This window comes from Stegostoma tigrinum, chromosome 6 (assembly GCF_030684315.1).
Source record: "Stegostoma tigrinum isolate sSteTig4 chromosome 6, sSteTig4.hap1, whole genome shotgun sequence".
NCBI lineage: Eukaryota > Metazoa > Chordata > Chondrichthyes > Orectolobiformes > Stegostomatidae > Stegostoma > Stegostoma tigrinum.
This window is the reverse complement of record NC_081359.1, coordinates 3,265,274-3,287,288: the sequence shown is the minus strand read 5'-3', so window position 1 is coordinate 3,287,288 and position 22,015 is coordinate 3,265,274. Positions and strand designations below refer to the sequence as shown.

Genomic DNA, 22,015 nt, shown 5'->3' with positions numbered 1-22,015 from the left:
TGCCGAAATTAATGGCGTGGTCTTTTTCTAAAGCACACACACTCCAGTCTAGAGATTTCTTTAACAAAAGAAAGGGAACTAACAATCTACATTAATACAGCCTGAAAGATTTTTAAAACACAGCAAAACAAAGTCCCATCTGTGTCTTAATACTTTGCTGTGAATTCTGATCATCTGTAATTTTCCTTCCCTACTCAGTTTATAGGTTTGACTGGAATGCTTTTTTCAATTCCTGTCCTATAACCTATGAAGTTTTTTTACTGGAATACAGTAACTGCTTAAACTTTTGTACAGTAATGCAGTATAGAAACAGGCCCTTCGGCACACCATACCTGTGCTAACCAACAAATGCCAAACTACGCTAATCCTATCTACCTTGACTTGGTCTATCATGTATGACACCCCATCCTATTAAGCACTCCTTAGTTTTTAATCTGCAGTGTTCTGATCAGCCATGAGTTTCACAAACTACAGCCTTCATTAGGGGGAGAATTATTTCCCTAACTGCTGTGATCATTCTTCTTGTTCAAAGAGGCTGTACTTTTGCAGTTCAGTCAGATCTCTCTTTTGATCTGAACCCAAGAGCTTTTGGATTTTTTGGAAACAATTTCAACTTTTTTTTAAACCCTCCTTCGATTCTACAAAAGCTAATGGCTTAATGTTTTCTCTGTCTGTCATAAAACCCCACAGCATAAACAAACTCCTCCACTCCAAGGGCACTTGCCACTAAATGCTTCCTGACACATACTAGGAATTTTACAAATCACGTCTCTAGAAAGACTGACTGAATTAACTTTTAAGCCCCTCTATATTAAACAACCATATCTTGCTTAAAATCTAAGCTCAAAATATGCACCTTTCATCACAGAGCCATTAACAAAACCAGTATTTATGCTCACTACTAATTGCCCATGAACTGTAACAGTCACCTTGGTATGGACTCACTGTTGTGAGGAAAGGAATTTTCAGACTTTTGAACTGATGACTAAGATAAAATGATACAGCTGTAAATGGCATGGGAAACTTGCAAGTTGTCTTGTTCCCATGCAGCTGTTGCCCTTGCTTTCTAGGTGTAGAGGACACTGCTTTTAGAGAATGTGTTGTGGGAGGTCTGATGAGCTGCTGGGTCAGTGGCTCAGCAGTAGGGACAAAGTTGGGCAATACTGGTGATCTGGAAAAAGCTGCTTTGGCGGGGGGTGGGGGCGAAGATGTTAGTAATGTCATCACAGCATGTCCTCATTGTTGAGTTTGAGTTCAGTCATGCAAATGACTGACTGAGTACCATGTACACTCTCAAAAAGAAGCCACTCAGTTCTTGTCCTTTTTTTAAAGAAGGTGAACATAAATATCACAGTGTAACAGCGACAGATGATCAACATACATCGCTACATCATGTTTATTAATGGTGTGGTTATGGAATCTGGAAGACATCCTGCCGTTAATTGAAACATCACGGTTGCAAGCACTCTAATTCTTCCTCAAAAAGTTGCCAGGGAGAAGAGTAGGCCTGGGGAGCCAGTGGATGTAGTGTATTTGGATTTTCAAAAAGCATTTGAGTAGGTATCACAGAAGTGATTGTTTCAGAACATGTGTACTTGTTGGATTGAGGAATAAAACTGGTTGGACCAAAGAATCTGTTTCCGTGCTGTATGACCATGACTCTGAAGCAGAATAAGTGAATTCATTCACTGGTTGGCAGACTACCAGTAGTGAGCTACTACAAGTATCTGTGTTGAAGCCTTCACTGTGTACAACCAGTATCTATGACTTAGAGGGGAACAAAGTTATAATGTATGATATTCCATATAGCTGGCAATATCAAATTGGGAAGGAGAGTTTTTTTTTGTTATTTTAAGAAAGTAATGAATGAAATCTAATGTGGAAATGTTCAATAGCATCTACTTTAGGGAAATGTAGAGAAGCAGAATATTTATTTAAATGGTGACGAAGTACAAAACTTTGGTCTTAAGGACCAAGATATATTTATACATAACTGTGCAAAAGTTAACATATAGAGTCAGAAAGCAAATGTTACGTTAAGTTGCAATCGCTTTTTTAATGAAGAAGCCCTTTTTGAAATTGTGTCGGGTCTTAGTGAGCCAGTGGTGGAATACGAGGTACATTCTGGCCTCATTATTGACCAGGGATTTACAGCTCACCGGATTCCAAGGGTGAGGACTGTTGCGTAAATGAGCTTGTACACCGAGTTTGAAAGCATTCAATGATTTCATTGAACCGTGCAGAATTTTTCAGCAGATGACAGGGCAGATGCTGACAGGATATTCCCTCTGACTCTGGAATCTGAAGTAGGTATAGTTTCAACACCTGGGTGGTCATTAAGGACTGAGTTGAGAGGTTTCTTTACTCAATGGTTCATGAATCTCTATAATTCTCAATTGTAGAAAAATCAAGATGCTGAATTTAATAAATACATAATAGAATTTAGGGCATTGAGGGATGGTAGTGTGGGAAGATAAAGCTCAAGTAAGTAACAAGATATGATCATATTGAATGACAGCTTAATGTAAGAACTGACTGGTCCACTTCCCATTTCTTGCTATTTAAACTCATCTCCCTATATTTTGAATAAAACTAGTGTATCGTGTGGAATGCAAACCTTAAGCCTGGAAGTCAGTGGTGAGTGGTGTTCCACAGGGCTCTGTCCTTAGGCCTCTATTGTTTTGTAACTTTTATTAATGACTTGAATGAGGGGATTGAAGGATGGGTCAGCAAGTTTGCAGACGACACGAAGGTCGGAGGTGTCATTGACAGTATAGAGGGCTGTTGTAGGCTGCAGCGGGACATTGACAGGATGCAGAGATGGGCTGAGAGGAGGCAGATGGAGTTCAACCTGGATAAATGCGAGGTGATGCATTTTGGAAGGTTGAATTTGAAAGCTGAGTACAGGATTAAGGATAGGATTCTTGGCAGTGTGGAGGAACAGAGGGATCTTGGTGTGCAGATACATAGATCCCTTAAAATGGCCACCCAAGTGGACAGGGTTGTTTTGAAAGCATATGGTGTTTTGTCTTTCATTAACAGGGGGATTGAGTTTAAGAGTCGTGAGATCTTGTTGCAGCTCTATAAAACTTTGGTTAGACCGCACTTGGAATACTGCGTCCAGTTCTGGGCGCCCTATTATAGGAAAGATGTGGATGCTTTGGAGAGGGTTCAGAGGAGGTTTACCAGGATGCTGCCTGGACTTGGAGGGCTTATCTTATGAAGAGAGGTTGACTGAGCTCGGACTTTTTTCATTGGAGAAAAGGAGGAGGAGAGGGGACCTAATTGAGGTATACAAGATAATGAGAGGCATAGATAGAGTTGATAGCCAGAGGCTATTTCCCAGGGCAGAAATGGCTAACACGAGGGGTCATAGTTTTAATCTGGTTGGAGGAAAGTATAGAGGGGATGTCAGAGGCGGGTTCTTTACACAGAGTTGTGAGAGCATGGAATGCGTTGCCAGCAGCAGTTGTGGAAGCAAGGTCATTGGGGACATTTAAGAGACTGCTGGACATGCATATGGTCACAGAAATTTGAGGGTGCATACATGAGGATCAATGGTTGGCACAACATCGTGGGCTGAAGGGCCTGTTCTGTGCTGTACTGTTCTATGTTCTATTTAATCATTATGAAAATGAAGGAAATTCTCATGAATGTCTCTAATTTCCAGGGTTGCAATAATTTTGATTGAGAATATTTTAATTGAAACAGAAAAAAGTAGTTATTTCACATGTAAAATTGTTTTCATCTTCCACACACCACTATTGCACCGATCCACTCATGTAAAGTAGGTTTGTGAAGTGGGCCAGGTTGTTGTGAACACAAGAATAAGAAGCGGGAGTAAGCTGTTTAATCCCTTGGTGTCTTCTCTCTCACTTCTGAGAACATGGCTGATCTGATTGTAACCTGACATCCACATTCCCACCTCTCCCTAATAACCTTTTGCGTCCCTGCTTAATAATGACCTTGAAAATATTCAAGGACTTTGTTTCTACCGCCCTTTTAAGAAGGAAATTCGAGATTTATGAACCTCCAGAGAGAAACAATTTAGCTACATCTGTTTTTAATGATTTTTTAAAACAGTGACTCCCTCACCCTAGATTCACCCAGAGGTATAGAGATAGTGGACAGCTGGAGATTTTTCCCTAGGGTGGAGGTAGCTACTATGAGAGGGCTTATTTTTAAAGTGAGTGCAGGTAGATATAGGGAAACATCAGAGGTGGGCTCTTTTACTCAAAGTGGTAGGGGCGAGGAATGCATTACTGGAGAGGATAGTGGGGCCGACTTCACTAGGGGCATTTAAGCGGCTATTAGGTAGCCATATGGATGGTAGTATAAATTGGGGATGGAGGTTAGATAGACCTGAGGTTTAGGGTAAAAGTTCGGCACAACATCATGGGCCGAAGGGCCGGGCCTGTGCTGTACTGGTCTATGTTCCATGTTCACCCATAAGGGGAAACACTTTCTTCACATGAACCCTTTCAATTCTCCTCCAGATTTGGTACATTTGAATCGAGGGGTCTCTTATTTTCTAAACACTGGTCCAAGAATTGGGTTTCTTCAATGTGAATGATTGCTATTTTGCACCTGAAACTTCATAACAAAGCTGAACATCAATCCCATGAACATGCCAAACGCTACAATATAAAGAGATTTTAAACTATCTTTTGGTATTTGAAAGTTATGAAGTTTTGAAATGGAGTTGCATTTCATTGTTCAACATGAAGGACTAAAAAGCTTCAAGTGCTGTGTCGTTGCTGTATGATAGTGGATCTGTTTGCTTATCTGGCCATTTTCATTAAAACCATGCCTGTTCATAAAAACTAATAGCCTCAGATTTTAGCAGAGATGGATATTTATCGTGTGGAATTTACTGGAGGAGGGCAATGTTACTGGAACTGTTCACTGATAGGTGAGGCAGCAGGTGATTGTGAACCTTCATGAATTACAGGTTCATCTGTGTACTAATATAACAGGTTGTAAAGCTGGATACACACAGCAGGCCAAGCAGCACCAGAGGAGCAGGAAGGTTGACGTTTTGGGCCGAGACCCTTCTCCATCCCTGCCTCTTTGACCTGTCTGCCCCTTCACCTATCTTCTCCAATATGCTTCTTCTATCCGCCTCACCCTCTCTCCCTATTTATTTCAGAACCCCCTTCCCCCTCCCCCATTTCTGAAGACGGGTCTAGGCCTGAAACGTCAGCTTTCCTGCTCCTCTGCTGCTTGGCCTGCTGTGTTCATCCGGCTCTACACCTTGTTATCTCAGATTCTCCAGCATCTGCAGTTTCTGCTATCTCAAATATATACTGTTCTCAACTGATGATTTGATTTTGAGGATTAGGTGATAAAACAGGATGTGAAGATGATTGGAAGTGAGTGAATTCAAATCTGTTACTGAAAGGAAAATAAGCGGAAAGCAAGTTTGAAAGAGGGGTGGGAAAAGGAAAAGTAAGATTAAAAATGAAAACAGCACCTTAACATTCTAAATCATGTTCACTAATTTATAATTTCCAAGCTGTGTAGGGAGATTAGAAGTGAGAAATCATTTTTGTGAAGCTAATGGTGATGTAGGGCAACTTGTTCTGAAGCATGTGGCAATTCCCAATTCATTAATAGTTCTTGAAGCTCATCAGTTCTGGCAGTTTCTGTGAGGTGAAATCAGAGTTAACCTTTTGGGCTGAGTGATGGTAACTAGGAATTTGTTGGTTTATATAAGAACGTGGGGTGGGGGTGGGGCAACAGGAGTAAAGGATAGGTGGGGATAGAGGCCCAAAAAGAGAGAAGAGCAGTTGGACAGACACAGGAGTGGATAACGATCTGGCTAAGAGTGTGAACAGCCGTTAATGGAGACAGGTAGTGGCTAACAATGGATAGTGTGTAATGGCAGGCTATATGATAAGGCATGGTGTGTGGAGTTGGGGGCAAGGACAAAGGAGAGTTTAGGCCCTAAATTTACTCAGCTTGATATTGAGTCCAGAAGTCTGCAGGGCCCCCCAAGCAGAAAATGAGGTGGTGTTCTTGCACTGAGCTTTGCTGGACCACTGCAGCATGCCTGAGGCAGGTGTTGGCTGGAGAACATGATGATGTGTCACAGTAGCAAGTAACTAGAAACTCAGCCTTTTTTGCGGGCAGAACGTAGGTGTTCTGCAAATTGGTCATCTAGCCTATGCTTTGTTTCCCCAGTGTAGAAAGACCACGTTTGAGCAGTGAATGCAATAGACTAGATTGTGTGAAGTGCAGATAAAGTGCTGCTTCACCTGGAAGGATACTGGGGGGGAGACGAGGTAAGTGGGCAAGTGTTACATCTTCACCGGGTTCAGGGGAGGTGCTGAGGGACTGTGGAGGGTTTTGTTGGGAGTGAAGGAAGAGTGGATCAGTGCTACCTGGAAGGAGCGGTCCCTGTGGAAGGCAGACAAGGGAGGGGAGGGGAAGATGTGTTTGTGGTGGCATCTTGCTGGAAGAGATAGAAATGACGGCTGATGATCTTCTGGATGTGGATGCTGGTGGGCTGGTAGGTAAGGACAAGGGGAACCCTATTGCTGTTGTGGGATGGAAGAAAGGGGTGAGGGCAGAAGTGCAGGAGATGGGTCAGACCTAGTCCAGGGCCCTGTCGACAGTGGTGCTAGCAATCCTTGGTTGAGGAAGCAGCTGGACGTTTCGGAGGCTGCCTTGTCAAAGTTCACTACATTGGAGCATATGGATAGAAATGAAAGAACTTGGAGAATGGAATGGAGCCTCTACAGGAAGTAGGGTACGAGGGTGTATTGCTCAGGTTTCCGTGGGAGTTGGTGGGTTTATAGTGGATATTCGTGGCCAGTTTATCCCCAGAAATGAAACAGATGTTGAGGAGGGGAAGGGAAGGGAAGAGCCAGGGATAGAGCAAGGAAAGTGAGGGCAGGGTGGAAATTGGACGCAAAATCAACGCATTTTTCCAATTCCGGGCAAGAGAGGGAAGCGGCACCGAAGGTAGAATCGATATATCAGAGAGAATTGTGGGTGGGAGCCGGAATAAGACTGGAACAAGGAATGTTCCATGAAGAGACGGGTGTAACTAGGGCCCATGTGGGTACCCACAGCCACCCCTCTGACCTGAAGAAAATGAGAGGAGCTTAGAGAGGAGGTTAAAGAAAAGTTGTTGAGGATGAGGACAAGCTCGTCCAAGCGGAGGAGGGTGCGTGTGGATTGGGACTGTTCAGGCCTTTGCTCCAGGAAGAAGCAGAAAGGGTTGATACCATGCTGGTGGGGGATGGTTGTGTAAAGGGATTGCCTGTCCGTGCTAATGAGAAGGTGACTGGAGCCTATGAACTGGAAATTTTGAAATTGGCGAAAAGCATGTGAGAATTCGCGCTCAGCCTCTGCATTGTAGAGGTCAGTATGCCAGACTACGACAGCTTCACCCTTCAGGTCAAGCTTAGTAACAAAGCCAGGGTTTAATCTAAGGGCATGTGGTCATTCATGATTGGGTGAGAGGAGCAGAGAAATTGAGGCAACCAGTATCACATCAACAGTTCTCCATGAACACATCGAGTACAAGTAAAAGGCCAGAGGGAGAGTTTCAGGTGGAGTGAGTGTGTTGGAGATGAGCAAAGGGATCCGTGGAATGACAGAAGTCTCTTGCCCAAAGAAATGGGCACAGAGGCCAAGACGACAGTAGAAGAGTTCGCCGTCATGTCGTGCCTAAAATTTGTTCAGGTGGGCACGCAGAGGGATTAAACTGAGAACTTTGATGCTAAACATTCTGTACTCAGCAGACAGTGGAAGGTTAGTCGGGATGGTGAACACCTGACAGGAAGTGGGGTTTGGGAGAGGAGATGGAGTCAGAGAAAAGTGGAGGGGAGCAAGGTTCCATAGGGCCATAGGTATCTCCTGAGTTGTTGCATCTTATGGGCCTTGATGCTTGAAAGGAAAAGTTAGCGTGGCAAATGAGCCAGAGGTTGAAGTGGAACTGTGGAATGGTACAACCCTGAACCAGTGTGTTGCAGTGCGATTGGAGAGAGTGATTGCAAGCGTGCATACAAAGCTGCATGGCACTACGTGTGGATCTCCGGGCAAGGCGAGAGCAGCTGTGAACACACCACCCTGTTAGCTGGCCAATATCTCTGTCTCAGACACGCTGCAGTGTTCCAGCGAAGCGCATGCCAAGAGCGAAGAACAACAACACATCTTGTGTCTGGGGACTCTGCAGCAGTCCAACCTAATATTGAGTTCAATAATTTTAGGGCCTGAACACACACTCTCATTAGCGAGTTTTGAGAAGATTTGTAGCTCAGGTTGAGGTTCTGGATTGTGAGTTTGCTCGCTGAGCTGGAAGGTTAGTTTTCAGACGTTTCATCACCATTCTCGGTAACATCATCAGGTGAGCCTCTGACAAAGCGCTGGTGTTATGTCCCGCTTTCTATTTATCTGTTTAGGTTTCCTTGGGTTTGTGATGTCATTTCTGGTGTTGGTGATGTCATTTCCTGTTCTTTTTCCAGGGGATGGTAGATTGGCTCCAAATCAATGTGTTTGTTGATGGAGTTCCGGTTGGAATGCCATGCTTCTAGGAATTCTCGTGCGTGTCTCTGTTTGGCTTGTCCTAGGATGGATGTGTTGTCGCAATCAAAGTGGTGTCCTTCCTCATCTGTATGTAAGGATACGAGTGATAGTGGGTCATGTCGTTTTGTGGCTAGTTGATGTTCATGTATTCTGGTGGCTAGCTTTCTGCCTGTTTGTCCAATGTAGTGTTTGTCGCAGTTCTTGCAAGGTATTTTGTAGATGACGTTTGTTTTGTTTGTTGTCTGTATAGGGTTTTTTAAGTTCATTAGCTGCTGTTTTAGTGTGTTGGTGGGTTTGTGGGCTACCCTGACGCCAAGGGGTCCGCGTAGTCTGGCAGTCATTTCAGAAATGTCTTTGATGTAGGGGAGAGTGGTTATGGTTTCTGAGCCCATTTTGTCTGTTTGTTTGGGTTTATTGCTGAGAAATCGGTGGACTGTGTTCATTGGGTACCCATTCTTTTTGAATACGCTGTATAGGTGATTTTCCTCTGCTCCTTATAGTTCCTCTGTGCTGCAGTGTGTGGTGGCTCGTTGGAATAATGCGTTTGTGGGTTAGGGTTAGGCTTAGCTGCATTAGAAGATTATTCCAATGAGCTACCACACACTGCAGCACAGAGGAACTACAAGGAGCAGAAGAAAATCACCTACATAGCGTATTCAAAAAGAATGGGTACCCAATGAACACAGTCTGCTGATTCCTCAGCAATAAAGCCAAACAAACAGACAAAACGGGCTCAGAAACCATAACCACTCTCCCCTACATCAAAGACATTTCCGAAATGACTGCCAGACTACTCAGACCTCCTGGCATCAGGGTAGCCCACAAACCCACCAACACACTAAACAGCAGCTGATGAACTTAAAAGACCCTATACAGACAACAAACAAAATACCTTGCAAGAACTGTGACAAACACTACATTGGACAAACAGGCAGAAAGCTAGCCACCAGAATACATGAACATCAACTAGCCACTAAACGACATGACCCACTATCACTCGTATCCTTACATACAGATGAGGAAGGACACCACTTCGATTGGGACAACACATCCGTCCTAGGACAAGCCAAACAGAGACATGCACGAGAATTCCTAGAAGCATGGCATTCCAACCGGAACTCCATCAACAAACACATTGATTTGGAGCCAATCTACCATCCCCTGAGAAAAAGAACAGGAAATGACATCACCAACACAGGAAATGACATCACCAACCCAAGGAAACCTAACCAGATAAATAGAAAGCGGGACATAACACCAGCGCTTCGTCAGAGGCTCACTGATGTTACCTAGAATGGTGACGAAACGTCTGAAAACGAACCTTCCAGCTCAGCGAGCAAACTCTCATCCACACACACTCTCACTGCCGAGCCCCCAACCCCACACACCAGGCCTTGTTATCATATAATCTGCCATTACAAACTACCCATTGTTAGCCGTGAACAGTCTCCATAAACAGCCAATTGTTCTCTTAGCCAGATCGTTATGCACTCCTTTGTCCAACTGTTCTTTGTTTTCCTCTTTGGGCTCCGTCCCCACTTATCGTTTACTCCTTAGATTTCTTCCTCCCATTTCTGCGGATAAACCAACATTTTCCTAGCTACAGAGATAATGGGCACTGCAGATGCTGGAGACTCCAAGATAACAAAGTGTGAAGCTGGATGAACACAGTAGTCCAAGCAGCATCTTAGGAGCACAAAAGCTGACATTTTGGGCCTAGACCGGAAGGGTCACACTTTGTTATCTTGGATTTTCCTTGCTACCATTAGTTCTGACAAAGGGGTCACTGGACCCAAAACATTCATAGAATGTGGGTATCTCTGGCTAAGCCAACATTTACTACCCATCCCTAATTGCCCAGAGGGCAGTTGAGTAAACCATAATGATGTGACAGTGGTGTCGTATGCAGGCAAGATCAGTTAAGAAAGGCAGATTTCTTCATCTGAAGGGTTTTAGTGAACCAGATGGGTTTTTGTGATAATCTAAAGTGGTTATGATCACTCCCAAGTGAGCCTTTGATTGCAGAGTTTTTTTAATTTCAAATTTCAAATTCGAAACACTTGCTTGGTGCTCTGGATTACCTAGTTCAGTGACATTACTACTGTGTCACTTGCTCCCCATAAAATAAACTAAATAGGACTTTGAAAGGTAGAAACGATAAGCAGCAAAGTAGAATGTAGAATTGAATCAGCAATAATCTGATTTAACAGCATAACAGAATCATTGGCCCACTCTTGCTATCCCTAACTTGTATGTGCTTATGTTTCTGTCTTTGATGCTCAACTATTAAGGTTATGGTTTTAAAATTTCTAATCATGTTGTGTACAAAGATGTCTTTATATTGATGCGGTTTTGCTAGGGATTCCTGTGCCCGTATTGTTGGTCCAAGGTATGTGTGGTACTGTAACATAGCTTCTTTTTGTGATGTAACTATTTGGCTGCTGTTATCTGTGCCGGACCCCCCTCAAAGCAATGTAGTTCATCTGACTGAGCTAAACCTATCCTTACCTTTTCACACAGTATATTGCAGATTGTACCCACTTAACCCCATACTGATTTTTCAGTTTTTTTGTCAGGCAGCACTTTCTTGTTGTTGATCCTTCTGCCAATGGGTCAGTTTCTCTCAATTCTGTCTTAACTCATGATGTTGGACATCTGTATCAAACGTCCTATTAGCCGCCTTTTCTCCAAAGTTATGACCCCAGTTTTTTCAATCTTATTCACTTAATTGAATGTAGAAATTACATGACACCAGGTTATAGTCCAACAGGTTTATTTGAATACACAAGCTTTTGGAGCCACACTCCTCCAGGTGTTCGTGAGAGATGTAGTGTACTTACAAATTCTGTGTCAGATACTATCAGAGTGACAGCATGTAGCAGGATGTATTAAACAAACCTAAGATGCTGTTAACTCCAATCAGTTGAAAGGTTTTAATTGATTAATATGTATATGTAAATTCCCAAATTCTTTCAAGTAGCTGTCCTGAGAGAACTAAAGGTTTTATCAGCGTTAGGTGTGGGGCTTTGTTCAGAATCTGTTTGTTTTGGTTTGGAGTCAGACTGGTTTTGCTTCTAAAGTAGGAATTTATAAAATGCCACATTCACTGTCTATAAAGTGTGTGTGTGTGTGTGTGTGTGTGTGTGTGTGTGTGTGTGTGTGTGTGTGTGTGTGTGTGTGTGTGTGCGCGTGCATGCATGTGTGTGCGCGCGCACGAGAATGTATAGCATGGTGGGGTCTTCGGCCGTGCAACATGAACCCAAGAGCCCAGCTGAGGCCAAGTTTGGTACCTATGAGAGAAAGCAGGAACTGCAGATGCTGGAGAATCTGAGATAACAAGGTGTAGAGCTGGATGAACAGAGCAGGCCAAGCAGCCTTAGAGGAGCCGCAAGGCTGAAGTTTCAGGCCTAGATCTAAACGTCCCTTCCTGCTCCTCTGATGCTGCCTGGCCTGCAGTGTTCATACAACTCTACACCTTGTTATCACTTGGTATCTATGAGGATGGTCTGACTGGATTCTTAGGTTCATGTGGTCCCAGGTGACCCCACCACACTATACGTTCTCTCACACACGCACACTCACCCACACGAATGCATATGCGCTGTCCCTTGCTCTCTCACTTTCACTTTCACACTGTGCCTCAGTGGGTTTCCTCCCACCATCCACAAATGTACACAGGTGGTGGATTGGCCATGCTAAGTTACTCAGTGTCCAGGGATGTGTAGTTAGTTTGATTAACCATTGGGAGAGCAAGGTTACAGGAATAGGGTAGGGGGTGAGGATGGGTCTGGGTATGCTGCTGTTTGGAGGGTCAGTTTGGACTTGATGGGCCAAATGGCCTCCTTCCATGTTGTAGGGATTCTATGACTGTGTTGTTTTCAAAACGTTGTATGCTTGTAATATAAAAATGTCGTGTTGCGAATGAGCATTTGTTCTTAAAATGTTTTTAGTAGTGTATAGTTTAATATTAAGATTATTATGGTGGAAGATTTTCAGTGATTTTTTCATTTTAAATTCCTTGGTAATTTCTCCTGTGAAGTTTCTTAGATTCCTAAATAAATGCCGCAAATAGTAGACCTACCTCGAATATTGTGCCCAGTTCTATTTCCCAATATACAGAGAGTTAGTACAATTTTGGAAGTAGTTCATTTATTGAAGAACCAGAAGACTGATGTTAGTGTTTGAACCCTAGCGTAAAGAAAACCGAAAGAAGACAACAGGGATGATATTGTTGAGGCATATATGATCACTTGTGTTATGAACAGACTAAGTTTGCTCAAAGACTTCAGTTGCAAAAAGAGGATAAGTGGACCTGACTTCAAGTTGATGTCTTGAAATTATTTATCCAGTATTTGATAGATTTGCTGGACTTCTGAATTGGAGTATTAGGATAATTTCAGAAATCATCATCAAATTGCTATTGTAGTGGAACAGTGACCTGTTTATTGAAGTGGATGAACTGAGGTTAAAAAGTCTTTGTTATCTATAGATAACAATCAGAATAGTTTGTCCCCAGCTATTCAGTTCACACCCCTCATGATCTTGAATATCTCCATCAAACCCCCATTTCTTCAAGAAGATCAACCCTAACTCCTCTAGTCTCTCCATGTAACTGAAGTTTCTTATTCCTGAAATCATTCTAATAAATCTTTCCTGCATCTTTTCCACTTATTTCACAAACTGCTTGAAATTCACTGCTCAGCAGTCTACCTTGTACTCGAGTTCAGACTGCTTTTTAAAGGTTCACCTTGATTTTCTTGCCTCCACTTGTGTCACATGTATCTCCAGGAACTTCTGTTCTTAGGTCTTCTTTAGAATTTATTTTAAACGGCCTCATCTCATTCTTTCTGCAAAAATGTAGCTCTTTTGTGCATTTAACTCCTTCTGCCATGTCTTCCCATTCCAGCGGCTTGTGCATATTCTCCTCCATTCACTATGCTCCCAAATTATGTTTCCAAATTTTGAATTTGGGCACTATACAACAGACTGTAAGTCATTTACATTGCTCAAAGCAGTGGTCCCAGTACTGATTCTTGGAAAACCCACTGTATGTCATTTCTAAATTTAAAACAAGAACCACACACTACCGCTCTGTTTCCTGTCACTTGGACAGCATGGATATAAAGTTGTCTCTTTTATTCCATGGTGTTCAGACATGCGTTGATGCAAGATCTTGACGGTTGATAAACTTGGCTTCAACTGGTGTACCAAACATGAGAATAATGCCCATTAACTAAAGTAATTTTGCAGTTATTAGCACCCTCTTGAAAAATGTCCCAACAAGGTTTGCAAAGAATCAAACAATAATGGCTGAGCTGTAGTAGAAGAACATTTTAGGAGTATGAATAGAGATGTGGGGTTTAGAAAGGAGAGAATCTGATGCATTAGGAAGTAACTTCCAGTGCAAGGCCTTAAGGCTAGTGGAAGACACTCACCTTTGTCTGAGCAAAAGAAGGTGAAGAATGTGTAACTTGGTAGCGTGAGAGTCACATAGCACAGAAACTGACACTTTGGTCCGACCAGTCCATGCCAACCATAATCCCAAACTAAACTAGTCCCACCTCCCTGTAATTGGCCCATATCCTTCTAAACATTTCTTATTCATGTCCTTATCTAAATGTCTTCTAACTGTTATAACTATACCTGCATCCTCCACTTCCTCTGGAAATTCATTCCACACACAAACCACTTTTTTTTTTTAAAAAATGACTTGCCCCTCTTGTGTCTTTAAATACATCTCCACTCTTCTTAAAAATTATGTCCCTTAGTCTTGAAATCTCCCACCTTGGGGAAAAGACACCTGCCATTCACCTTACCTGTACCCCTCGTAATTTCATATACCTCTGAGGAGACACCTCAACCTGCTATGCACCTGTGGGGTGGGGGGGAGGTGTTGGGGGTTGGGGGAGAGCCCCAGCCTCTCCATATAACTCAAACCCTCCATTCCCGGCAACATCCTGGTTAATCTCTTCTGAATTTTGCAGCTGATATCCTTCCTATAATAGGGTGATGAGAACTGGACAGTCTACTCCAGAAGAGGTCTTAACAATGTCCTGTGCAGCCTGAACATAACATACCAATGTGTATACTCAGAGGTCTGAGCAATGATGGCAAGTGTGCTAAATGCCTTCTTAACCACCGTATCTGTGTGTACTGGATACATTCAGTGAAGTTTAACTTATGGAGGACTTTTTAAATTAGCTGGACTACGCTTTCGTCTTTGCCACTTTTAAAATGTGAAATCTCGTGTAGCATAATAAAGACGGATGTTTAACATTCTATGTACTTTGGGAAGAAGAGTTAGTGTGAGATTCCTGAAAATGTGCTTCATCTCTGAAATATATTCTCCACCTTGTTTGTTTATACAGTACAAAAATGATTGGAAGTGAAACAAAACTGAGTTTTTTTGTTTGCCTTTGTTTTCTTAGAGTCAAAAATGCAGCTTCCACATCACTTGAGTACTGACAAAGGTATTGCTGTGAAGGGCTTTCAGCAGAAGAATGCCCCTTGGAATAATGATCGACCACAAAAACACGACAGACCACCTCGCTTTCAAAGGGAGAATGTAATTGCCCGACAAGCTTTGGAGAACCATGGCCCACAGCGGGGCAGAGGTCCTGAAAGACACAATTCAATTGGATCTAACCAATGGATAGATGATGGAAGAAGAGGTGGCAAGCATTACCCTGGTAGTGAAAGGCTAAGAGACTACGAGCAACAAATCTTTCATTTGGTTAACGAGTCAGCTAGAAAGACTAAAGGAGAAGGCCAAATAAATAAACTAGGAGATGGTCTAGGTTTGCTGGAATTTAAAGGTAGCCAGAGTAAAAAAGAACAGTTGGATAACAGTGGTCAGCAGCGAGGAAAATTTGAAAACCAGAGGCATAATTATAGTACTTTCAATGACCGGAAAGGTATCGAACTATCTCAAGTAATAGGTAGTGGGATCTCTGGAAATGTGAAAACCTCAAGAGACTTGAATTTGCACGTTGATACCACCTCTACACGAATTGTTGATGCATGTAACATATCTAATGGACAATTAGAAGATTCCTTTTTGAGGAAGAGAACAGGACCTATAAAATCAACAGAACCTAGCCAGTCAAAGTTTACTGAACATTCTCAGAGCAATAATGGAATTTATGATTCCGGATCAAAGAAAAGAACCGGACCAATCAAACCAGAAAGAACGTGGGAAAAACCGTATGAGACTGATTACCCTTCAGCAGTGTCAAACAAATCGCAGTTTAGTCATTGGAGACCAGGGGATCAGTGCTTAGCTCTTTATTGGGAAGATAACAAGGTAAGATTCGTTATCTTGGACTTGACATAATTGATGCCATAAATTTCAAGGGCAATAGGAAATGGAAACAAACCATTTTAGGTGCTGAATATCAGTATTGAGTGTTTCCCAGTCAGATGTAACACAGTTCGCTATAAGGTAAAAGTTTCTTTATTTTACCCCATCAGTCTGCCTGAGGAAAACGCATTACATTGCATTGTTAGACTTTTTTATTGTTCTATCGTAGTGCTTGAAAGACAAAGTGGTAACAAATCATTGGGACATTTCTGCTTTGGTATTGTATCCATTAACAACAGGATTGAAACTATCTCAGTTCTCAATCAGGTCTTAGAATGCAATTTACTGAAGTCTTTCTTACTCCCTATGTCAGGATACAATGCAAATGATTGTACCACAGTGAAAGCCTAATGTCCAATTATTGTCAACGTTTCCAACAAGCAGTAGTTGAAAGCAATTGTTCCTTTATTGTTTTGTTTTTTGAATTTTTTTGAATTTTTTTGTATTTTTTAATGGCTGGCTAATTTCCTGTCAGATTTATCCATTCTGTAGTTGATGACTTAACATGATATTTTCTATCCAGTTCGAAGTTCGACTGTATCCCTTTGGTTCAGAAGAACAGAAGAAATGGGAGCTGGTGTAGGCCATTCAGCCAATTTCAGATGTTCTCCCACTGTATGAAATGGCAAATCTACTTAAAAGATTTATACTGGCTCAGATCCAATAATGTTTCTTGACATGTCAAAACCTGTCTATTATTGTCTTTAACACACACAACACTTGAGCCTCCACAGCTACAAAGATTCACAATCCTCTGTGTAAAGAAATGCTACTTCTTTAGTTCTAACTGACCTGCTCATTCATCTGAGACTCTGTTCCTTTGATCTTGCACCTCACTACAAAGTCAGGGAAAACGTGACTACTTCTAACCTTTTTTGATTTTTACCAGAAAGAATTTTGTTTGAATGAGATTACCTGTCATTAAAACAAAATGTAGGAAAAGTCTACCTAATCTTTTGTCATAGGACAGCCTTGTCATCCAAGAAATTAGTTCAGTGAACATATGTTGCACTCCCTCAAGGACAAGTATATGCCTTGTGTAGATAAGGAAACCAGAACTGCACATAACACGCCAGCTGTGACTTCACCAAGGCTCTTTGCAATTATAAACTTTACCCCTGTGCTCGAATCCTGTTGTAATAAAGTCTTTAATTTTGTGACTTTTGAGAATATCCAAATCCCTTTGAAGTTCAACACTTGTTGGCCTCTTGCCATTTAAGAAATAGTCTGTATTTATGTTTCTCCTACCAAAGTAGACAACCTCTCATTCGTCTGAATTGTATTCCATCTGCTAATTTTGAAGTGTCCTTGCATCATTCTTCTGACTCTCCTTGCCACATAAAATTTTGACATCTGCAAACTAGGAAATGTTACAAATGATTTCTATACTCACATTACTGGTATGTTTTGAGTGGCTGAGGCAAAAAGTACTGATCCATGTTGGAGCTTACTACTGACAAGCTACAAACCTGCAAATGAACTATTGTTTTCTTAACCAGTTCCCACTCCATGTCAATATGGTGTAATGTGTTGTAATTAAGTTTACATTGATGAAAGGGCTTCTTGATGTTCTTATGAACCAAAGGGATGCAGTTGAACTTTGAAGTGGATAGAAAACATGTTAAGTCATCATAAGACTGTAAGACATAGTGGAAGTAAGGCCATTCGGCCATCAAGTCCATGCCGCCATTTAAATCATGGCTGATGGGCATTTCAACTCTACTTCCCTGCACTCTCCCCGTAGCCCTTGATTCCATGAGATCAAGAATTTGTTGATCTCTGCCTAGAAGGCATCTAATGTCCTGAAGACATCTACTTCAGTGATGAAAAGTCAGGCTGCTTCCTCCAAATAAAACCCTCCAATGTCTTTACAGACATTTTTGCTGTAGTAGTGGAACCCATGAGCCATAAACACCAACAAAAAAACCGTGGAGATTAATCAGAGCATCACAACCATTTGAAATCTGTCCGAGGTCCAGAAAACCATTGCTTCATTGGCATTCAGTACCCTTAAACCTCGTTGTGGCCCCCACTAAGGATTGCGAACCATCATTTACGAAGTCCTATCATAGAATATAGGGGCATGGAGAAGATGTTAGAAATATAGGAAATGTAAGTGAGAGTGCAGCTGGAGTTCTGGACAGTGCATTGCTCGGAAGATCTATTTTACAAGATAGAATATTATATAGATTTTTGACAATGTTGCCAGAATGGGGAAGTTTAGCTGTAAGCAACAACCTTTATAACCTCTGTTTAATGTGAAGTACTGAAAAGATGATGTTTTGGGTTTACACCCTTAGCTGCTAGTGTTATCGCAGAGTGACAGACCACCGAGGGTCATCCCAGAGTAGTTTACAACCAATAAGCACGTGATGTAGCAAATGCGATAGCCAATTGCACACAGATAATACCTGCAAACTGCAATATGCTAGTAGTCCAGATATGTTTTTGTAATGTTAATTGAAGGAACAATATTGATCAGTGTACCAAAGATTTCCTCCTGCACTTCTTTCTGAAATAGTACTATAGGTTATTTATGCTCACAAGAGGACAGATGGTTTTAACCTAAAAGACAGCAACTCTGACAATGTAGTCTCCCAGTCCTGCACTTCGATTTTTATGCTCAAATCCTGAAGTTGAAACCTCAACTTTTTGACTCTGAGGCAAATGTGCTATCAACAAAGCTGCAGCTAAAAAGTAGGCTGAGGGATGATTTCAGTGAGTTGTGTGAAATTGAAGAGTCTACATCATAAGGACATAAAGGACCTGTTTTCCTCAGCCGTGAGGACTATAAGTAACTGAAGTGTTTTTTTCACCCAGATGGAGGTTTGGAGCTCCCAGCCTGAAAGGCTGAGGCAAGAACACCTCATTCTATTTAATAACCCTTGGGTTTGCAGAACTATGGCCAAAGTAGTAGAAAGCAGGATGAACTTGGATAAGTGATAATGGGAACTGCAGATGCTGGAGAATCCAAGATAATAAAATGTGAGGCTGGATGAACACAGCAGGCCCAGCAGCATCTCGGGAGCAGGCAACCAGCTTGTAACTGATGTCCATTTCAAGCCCACCGACTCCCACAGCTACCTAGAATACACCTCCTCCCACCCACCCTCCTGCAAAAATTCCATCCCCTATTCCCAATTCCTCCGCCTCTGCCGCATCTGCTCCCACGATGAGGCCTTCCACTCCCGCACATCCCAGATGTCCAAGTTCTTCAAGGACTGCAACTTTCCCCCCACAGTGATCGAGAACGCCCTTGACCGCATTTCCCGCAACACATCCCTCACACCCCGCCCCCGCCACAACCGCCCAAAGAGGATCCTCCTCGTTCTCTCTCACCACCCCACCAACCTCCGGATACAACGCATCATCCGCCGACACTTCCACCATCTACAATCCGACCCCACCACCCAAGACATTTTTCCATCCCCACCCCTGTCCGCTTTCCGGAGAGACCACTCTCCGTGACTCCCTTGTTCGCTCCACACTGCCCTCCAACCCCACCACACCCGACACCTTCCCCTGCAACCGCAGGAAATGCTACACTTGCCCCCACGCCTCCTCCCTCACCCCTATCCCAGGCCCCAAGATGACTTTCCACATTAAGCAGAGGTTCACCTGCACATCTGCCAATGTGGTATACTGCATCCACTGTACCCGGTGTGTCTTCCTCTCCATTGGGGAAACCAAGCGGAGGCTTGGGGACCGCTTTGCAGAACACCTGTGCTTGGTTCGCAATAAACAACTGCACCTCCCAGTCGCAAACCATTTCCACTCCCCCTCCCATTTCCTCTGACAGCATGTCCATCATGGGCCTCCTGCAGTGCCACAATGATGCCACCCGAAGGTTGCAGGAACAGCAACTCATATTCCGCCTGGGAACCCTGCAGCCCAATGGTATCAATGTGGACTTCACCAGCTTCAAAATCTCCCCTTCCCCCACCGCATCCCAAAACCAGCCCAGTTCGTCCCCTCCCCCCACTGCACCACACAACCAGCCCAGCTCTTCCCCTCCACCCACTGCATCCCAAAACCAGTCCAACCTGTCTCTGCCTCCCTAACCTGTTCTTCCTCTCACCCATCCCTTCCTCCCACCCCAAGCCGCACCTCCATCTCCTACCTACTAACCTCATCCCACCTCCTTGACCTGTCCGTCTTCCCTGGACTGACCTATCACCTCCCTACCTCCCCACCTATACTCTCCTCTCCACCTATCTTCTTTTCTCTCCATCTTCGGTCCGCCTCCCCCTGTCTCCCTAATTTATTCCAGAACCCTCACCCCATCCCCCTCTCTGAAGGGTCTAGTCCCGAAACGTCAGCGTTTGTGCTCCTGAGATGCTGCTGGGCCTTGCTGTCTTCATCCAGCCTCACATTTTATTATCTTGAACTTGGATAACTTTTTTTTTTCTAAGTACAGATGGGATGGATGGAATGACCAACTCTCCTCTCATACATTTGCGATGTACCTGTGAAGAACTTCCATCTCTTACTCAACTCTGTTCTACTCCTGCTTTTGTTATGATGCTCTGTTGCTAATACAGTTAAGATGTACAAGCTTAACATTGTACAAAATTAACAATCATCATTCTGTGATCATTTGCACATTCTGCAAAAGACCTTGGAAATATATCCTTGGTACTTCAATGATGTATGAACTATACTACTGCCATCATTTCCTTTGGGGTGGCAAAGTGCATTGAAGCTGACAATCTCATCCGACTTAAAAGTGAAACTGCCAAATGTTTTCCTTCGCTAAAATAACTTTGAAGATACTGTTTACTCTTCAAATGAACGACCTACAATGCCATCACCTTTGGAAACCTGTCACGAATTGTCACTCGCAAATTTGTATTTTGTCCCCTTTATTAAGAGAAGCAAACCTTGTTCTCCTGAACAGGTGCACAGAAAAATGAGTGATAGGGCAAAGTGTGGAGCTGGATGAACACAGAGCCTCCTGCAGTGCCATAATGATGCCACCTGAAGGTTGCAGGCACAGCAACTCATTCTGCTTGGGAACCCTCCAGCCCAATGGTATCAATGTGGATTTCACAAGCTTCAAAATCTCCCCTCCCCCCACTGCATCCCAAAACCAGCCCAGCTCGTCCCCACCTCCCTAACCTGTTCTTCCTCCCTCCTATCCCCTCCTCCCACCTCAAGCTGCACCTCCGTTTCCTACCTACTAACCTCATCCTGCCCCCTTGACCTGTCTGTCCTCTCCTGACTGACACATGCCCTTCCTACCTCCCCACCTATACTGTCCTTTCCACCACCTATCTTCTCCTCAATCCATCTTCAGCCCGCCTCCCCCCCCCACCTCCCTATTTATTTCAGAACCCTCACCCCATCCCCCTCTCTGATGAAGGGTCTAGGCCCGAAACGTCAGCTTTTGTGCTCCTAAGATGCTGCTTGGCCTGCTGTGTTCATCCAGCTCCACACTTTGTTACCTCTGCAGTTCCCATTACCAGTGATAGGGCAATCTCTTTCTCGCCCGAGGTTTCAGTCAGCTGATCTCTCAACAACCCCTCATTGAGCATAATAAATGTATTTTCCTGTGTGCACCTTTTTCCCGTATTCTTGTCGAAAGTTGAAAATCTTAAACATTTTTTCCTTCATGTTATGGCAATAACAATTAGGTATTTCAAGACAATGATACTTGTGATTGAATAAGGTCCTGCACCTATTAAAAGTCATTGTTGAGCAGCAGGTCCAACAAAAAATATTAATGGGGCTTTAAAGATTGCATGCTCCTAAATATCTTGTTAAATCTGTACTGGAATTGTATTCAGTATTCCTTTTCTCCATATTCACGCAAGCTCAGATTGTAAAGCTCCTTGGTGTATTTTGATTCTTGTCATTTTGAGTGTTTAGCCTCTTAAACTGATCCTTTATGTTGATGCATAAATTCTTATTTGAACTTCTTTATTCTTGTAAAAGATAAATAATAAAGTTAACCCCCCTGAAATAAACTTTTTTTTAGTTCTGCATCATGCAACAGTGTATCAATGAAAATTTCCTATTTTTTTCATTAATCTTTTCTGTTAAATTTTAGGACTTGATAAAAATAAGTTCTGATATCTCTGATCTAAAAGCCCAATGGTACTGGATTTTGAATTACAGCTG

At 42.9% G+C, this 22,015-nt stretch overlaps 1 protein-coding gene across 3 annotated transcripts in view; it reads left to right on the top strand.

Moving 5' to 3' along the window:
- tdrd3 (tudor domain containing 3) overlaps positions 1–22,015 on the top strand; it is a 116,919-nt gene that overhangs the window by 59,895 nt on the left and 35,009 nt on the right. For all 3 annotated transcript variants that reach the window (XM_048533077.2, XM_048533075.2, XM_048533076.2), the window contains one exon: positions 14,964–15,838. In XM_048533077.2, the coding sequence (XP_048389034.2) occupies positions 14,964–15,838 (875 nt within the window). The remainder of the gene's footprint in view (positions 1–14,963; positions 15,839–22,015) is intronic.